We start from the raw sequence: 6,526 nt of genomic DNA on the forward strand, positions 1-6,526 counted from the left end.
CACCGCATCAAAAGGACGAGTTGCCAAATGTCAGCCTCGAAACCTTAATGATATGGAGAGGAACTGCAAAGAGGATTGTGACAAAATCCCTCCTGAAATATGTACAAACCTGGTGGCCAACTACAAGAAATGTCTGATCTCTGTGATTGCCAAATAGGGTTTTGCCACCAAGGTACATGTCATGTTTTGCAAATACTTATTTCACTCATTAAATAATCAAATAATCAGGGGATCAAATAATTATTTTCCCCACTGTACCTTTCGACCATGGAGCTTAAAATAATGACCTTGAGATTCTATGATAAACATATTTTTCTCATGGCCATAAGTAAAACAGACCTATATTAAGATAGCATTGTGCAATAATCAGAAAGAACCTGATTGATGAAATAATACGTTATTTTAAAATAGTATGTTGTAGAGAGATATAAAAAGATATGAGATATATACATAAAAAGCATCTAAAGCACATACTTCAAATGATTCTTTAAAGGCATAGTTCACCCAAAATTAGTACACCTCCTCTGAAACTTAACAAAATCAGCAATTACTCTTTTCTTAGAAAACATTTAAGTTTTATTTAGAGATATAATATTCCAGCAAGTCTGCTTGATCAGTAACCAAAGAAGAATGTTCAAATTATTCAGGAAAATACTGTTTTCTTATTAAAGTGATCAAATGTTGTGTTGCAAAAATGAGTACACCCTCCTGAAAGTTACTAAATAAAACTAAATTTCTGGTGTAAGGTTAAGGAAAATTTTGATCAATAAGTAAGTATGTTGAACCAAAAGTGTATAAAATAAGCAATTTCTTGACCATTTTAAGTGTTATATAGCCCACTGAATCATACTGACAACAATGAAACCACTTGAGAGAGATATGTCAGGAGAATTATTTCTTAGCATGAAAGAGGACAGTGGTACAAGAGTAATACCAAATCATTGTATTAACTGTGAAAAAAAAAATGTCACTTACCAAATAAAGACATAACATTGACATTCAAAAACAATGGACTTGTGACAAGGCTCCTGAAATAATCAGGCCTTTAAATTTTTAATTTGTAATAAGTTAATTTTTACTCGAAAAAAAGAGTAGGAGAAATACCATGTAACTGTCTCAGAGCTGGCAAAAGCTATGAAAAAAGGGACTGTTAGATAAGAACTTAAGAATTTAACGACTGCAAAAGTTCAAAAGCAGTTGCTAAGTCGATGTCACTTTTTTGTAGATGAACGCTTGTTGCCTTAAATCTGGTCAACACCCTCTCCCACAATATTGTCATCAACCCTGTTTCCAGCTGATTTAGCTTACAGACAAGTGTGGCAGCATCACGTCTAGTGTTTGCCTTCTCGTCAAAAATTTCAGCAATTTTTGCAAGTGCTTCTCTAACTGCATTGTAATTTTCATGTTTAGCTTTTGTGGAATCAGCCCTGCAGCTCCGTCTTGTGCTACACAGAGATTTAAGAGACAGACTAATGTTAATGTCTTTGTCATGAATTACCCTGTTCCAGCGATGAGTAGATGCGCTGCAAAATGTATAAAGTGATTGTAATAAATCAAAAAAAAAAAAAAAGAAATGACCTCCTCACAGCGATCATCTATGTTGTTGACACCTACAAGATTTAAAGAATGACCGGCAGAGGGAATATAGTGAATCAAAGAGTTTCGCATTTGCAGGTGTGCTTGAAGTCTGTTATAATTGCCGGCCATATTACATTATCCTAACTTTGCCCGCGGCAATTTGCCAAGTCCAACCCCAAGTCTCACACCATTTCTATTACGCATTCTGCAAGGCTTGCACCTGTGTGGCTATAGAGGGGTTGAAATCCAAGAAATCGCTCAACTTCTTTGCCTTCAGCATTTACGAATCTAAAAATAAAAGTCAGCTGGTCTACATGAGAAAGATCTGTTGTTGAATCTACAACTACAGAGAAGTATTTGGCCTTTTGGATTTCAGCTTCTATGTTTTTTTTTTGTTTTTTTGTTTTTTGGTGAGTGCGTCAACATTTCCGTCCATTAGAAACTGCTGCCCACACAAAAGAGTCCATTTGTTGACACTGGAATTGCAAGCTCTGCTGAACAAGGAGAACGTAGAACATCTCCCCTCCTAGACAGAGAGTCGAGCTGCTATATCCAATATTTCTGGTTCCCAGAAATGACGGGGTGTTGTGTCCATTCTAGATCTTTGCGGGCAGAACCACTTTCTAAGATTGTTCAGAATGCTGACAATCAATGATTGTTTTCTTCGATCCAATCAGGGGATTGGTTATCGACAAATGATCTCAAGGACGCATACTTTCATTTAAAAATTTTGTATTCCAATTCAGTATAACAGAAAATTTTAATATTGTGAAAAGGTTCAGTATTGAAGACACCTGGTGCCACACTCTAATCAGCTAATTAACTCAAAACACCTGCAAAGGCCTTTAAATGGTCTCTCAGTCTAGTTCTGTAGGCTACACAATCATGGGGAAGACTGCTGATTTGACAGTTGTCCAAAAGACGACCATTGACACCTTGCACAAGGAGGGCAAGACACAAAAGGTCATTGCAAAAGACGCTCTGTGTCCAAGCACATTAATAGAGAGGTGAAGGGAAGGAAAAGATGTGGTAGAAATTAGTGTGCAAGCAATAGGGATAACCGCACCCTGGAGAGAATTGTGAAACAAAACCTATTCAAAAATGTGGGGGAGATTTACAAAGAGTGGACTGCAGCTGGAGTAAGTGCTTCAAGAACCACTACGCACAAACGTATGCAAGACATGGGTTTCAGCTTTCACATTCCTTGTGTCAAGCCACTCTTGAACAACAGACAGCGTCAGAAGCGTCTCAACAAAAAAAAGGACCGGGCTGCTGCTGAGTGGTCCAAAGTTATGTTCTCTGATGAAAGTAAATCAGGGTCCCAGAGTCTAGAGGAAGAGAGGAGAAGCACAGAAACATTGTTGCTTGAGGTCCAGTGTAAAGTTTCCACAGTCAGTGATGGTTTGGGGTGCCATGTCATCTGCTGGTGTTGGTCCACTGTGTTTTCTGAGGTCCAAGGTCAACGCAGCTGCATACCAGGACGTTTTAGAGCACTCCATGCTTCCTGCTGCTGACCAACTTTATGGAGATGCAGATTTCATTTTCCAACAGGACTTGGCACCTGCACATAGTGCCAAAGCTACCAGTACCTGGTTTAAGGCCCATGGTATGCTTGTTCTTAACTGGCCAGCAAACTCACCTGACCTTAACCCCATAGAAAATCTATAGGGTATTATGAAGAGGAAGATGCAATGTGCCCGACCCAACAAAGCAGAAGAGCTGAAGGCCACTAGCAGAGCAACCTGGGCTCTCATAACCTGAGCAGTGCCACAGACTGATCGACACCATGCCACACCGCATTGCTGCAGTAATTCAGGCAAAAGGAGCCCCAACTAAGTATTGAGTGCTGTACATGCTCACACTTTTCATGTTCATACTTTTCAGTTGACCAAGATTTCTAAAAATCCTTTCTTTGTATTGGTCTAAAGTAATGTTCTGAGATACTGAATTGGGGTTTTCATTAGTTGTCAGTTATAATCATCAAAATTAAAATAAATAAACACTTGAAATATATCAGTCTGTGTGGAATGAATGTATACATTACAATACAAGTTTCACTTCTTGAATGGAATTAGTGAAATAAATCAACTTTTTGAAGATATTCTAATTATATGACCAGCACCTGTACATATAATTTTTGGTGAACAATCTATTTAAAGGATAATCACAAGCGCAATGAGTCTGACTATTAACACATGGGTGATTCTTTAATTGTAGGTACAGTACATTTGGTGTCTAGTCATTTTCTGCTTTTTTTAAAAAAGTTATATTTTTAATAATGTAATATTTTTTTTTACTTATTGTCATGGATCACAAGATGTTACAAGCCATACAATGTTTGTCTGAAATTAAATCTAATTAATTAAATAAGAGAGCAGTAGAAACCTTCATATGTCTGTGGCATGGTCTGGCTAATGCCCTAAAGTTAGTTTGATATCCAGTAAATGTATTTGACTTGCTGTTTTCACCATGACAGAAGTTGACCTTAATATGAAAAATTGTGGCAATGCTGAGAATTCAAGATTCTTGTAATGCAGCAACTGAATGTATTTATGTACCTGTTCAGTTCTTCTAAGTTTTTCTTTTGTTCTTGATTGTGAAATGATTGTCTATTTCAGGGATTGTTACTATGATAATTCAACCACATGTCCGCGCTGTGCAAGAATGCTGGAACGGCAGCATGAGGAGTCTCAGAACCAGTAGATCAGCCTGACAAATGGATGCATCTCAAACAGTGTGAAAGATCCTGAGCGTCAGAAGTGCATCTTGTAACATCTTCAGTATATTTGTTCTTGAGGTTTTTACCATGCTCCTGTCAGCTTCTGAATTTAAATTAATAAAGTGTGATCGGCATAACAAGAAGTTTCCATCTGTTTTCCTGTAAATAAATAAAATTAATTACTGTCACATGTCTTCAGTCCAAAGAGAAATCATGTATGTCAAAATTTACCAGTGGCATGTTCCTCCTAAGACTGTGAATGTGAGATCAGTTTGATTTCTGCCTACATGTAAACCTTGATAGCATGCTTTTTAAAGGACCAGAAAAAATACAAAAGCAACACTATGTTCTACTTTATAGTTACATCCCCATAATGCACTGTGGCTTAAAAAATTGTAGATAATATTCAAGAACATATGTTGTGCAACTATTTCTGGTTTACGAATATCCCAGAATGGAGTCTTTTGTAATGTAATTACTTGGTGTAAAATTGTATGCTATTAAATGGCAGAATGCTATTTAATATTATTTGTAATAGCTAAATGTGCAAGAGAACATATAAAATGTTATGAAGTCCAACATCAAGGTATCTTTACACAAATCATCATTAAAACAAAAAATGGAACATGTTCAGCTGTCTTCCAGCCTTGCTTTTAGCATTACTAAAGTAGGGTAAGATAACCTTAACACCTTAATTAATTATTTCCTCTTCACCATAGATAAGATAAATGGCATAGATACTGAATGACTTTGCTTTCCTTAATTCTAATTTCATCTGAACATAATAATGACCACTGATACAATATAGTTGTCATGTATCTGGTCTGTCTTCTCATCATGAACTCTTGCACACACATTCTGGACTGCAATCCCCATAAGCCACTGCACCAATCACTGCACTCAGCTGCTCCTTGTTTCCCACTGAACTGATTGCTGCAATCACCTGTTTCACATTTACCCACATGCATTTAAGCCACAGACACACACACTTCCTTGCGAGGTCTTATTGTTCCATATGGTCGTAATTCTAAGCGTTTCTCTCTGTGTTGGATTATCTGTGTATGACTCTGGACTGTGTACCCCGTTGACGCTTCCTGCCATTGCGACCATTGCCTGTCTATCGAACTGTTTCCCGGATTACCTACGTTGTTCCTGTTTTCTGGTGATTATTCAGGCCTGTTGACGATTATAAATAAATGCTGCAAATAGATCCGCACGTCTCAGTCTGACTCCGTGTGACAATAGTTATTATGCCATGTCTAACACTACTTTTTCACTCCCCTCTGGATGGCGCTGTTGGACATAGGTTAAATTAAAATTCAGTATGATGAAACTTTATTTGAAATGCATGAAAGCACAGCAGCCATTTCGCAGCAGTGAGATCGCGTGTTTCTGTTGTGTAAACCCCTTAAGAAGCTGTGCTTGTAATTCTATCATTTATATTCGTTATTTTTTTATACTTTGTGTTTGTATTTTGTTAAATTATATATACTGTAAGCTTACTAACGTTTCACATGCATTATATTCACATTCAAAGATCGGTATAACTAACATTACTGCAGTTTACTAATGTAAACGTTGTATTACGAGTTAGTGTTTTGTTTGTTTTCATTTATTTATTGTATTTATATAGCAGTTTCACGGAGAGAATGTAACAGAGATTAAACTATATGACTGCACTCAAGCAAAAAATAAAAAGCCATATTTTTCCAAAAATCCACATTCAAATCAAAATAGCCGACTTCCTGTTGGTCGTAGCTAATGGGTGTAAATTAGAAAGTTGTCCGGCTTGATGAGACCAATAGACCGACCGAGTTTGATGTCTGTAGCTACAACTAACCCTACAACTTTTGTCAAAAGGTGGCGCTATAGAGTGTCTCCTCCACGCCCATTTATGAGTTTTTGCCAGTGTTTTACTATCATTAATACTGATGTGTGTGTGTTGAGTTTCATGAATTTCTAAGCATGATATCTGCCTCAAAAACACAGGAAACAAATGTTAAAGTTTGACATGTTGCCACGGCAACAGCGTTTGATCTATCAAGGACCCCTTTACAGATTCTCATCGGCCGTGTTTTGATATTATTCTGATGAAGTTTGAAGCAAATTGAGTAAAATTAGGAGGCTGATTTAAAAGTGTTTTGGAAAACGTTTCAAACAACACACTTCCTGCTGCCAGTTGGTGGCGCTATTACTTTGACTCATAATAGTCACATTTCTGTGATCGGC

At 37.2% G+C, this 6,526-nt stretch overlaps 1 protein-coding gene across 1 annotated transcript in view; it reads left to right on the forward strand.

Annotated features, from left to right (window-relative positions):
• The window catches only part of LOC141345750 (differentially expressed in FDCP 8 homolog), a 61,755-nt gene extending 56,248 nt beyond the window's left edge, over positions 1-5,507 (forward strand). Inside the window, exon 5 of the mRNA XM_073850644.1 lies at positions 4,197-5,507. Coding sequence (XP_073706745.1) covers positions 4,197-4,281 — 85 coding nt within the window. The 3' untranslated portion in view covers positions 4,282-5,507. The remainder of the gene's footprint in view (positions 1-4,196) is intronic.
• The last annotated feature ends 1,019 nt before the right edge of the window (positions 5,508-6,526 follow it).

This window comes from Garra rufa, chromosome 11 (assembly GCF_049309525.1).
Source record: "Garra rufa chromosome 11, GarRuf1.0, whole genome shotgun sequence".
NCBI classification, from domain to species: Eukaryota; Metazoa; Chordata; class Actinopteri; order Cypriniformes; family Cyprinidae; genus Garra; species Garra rufa.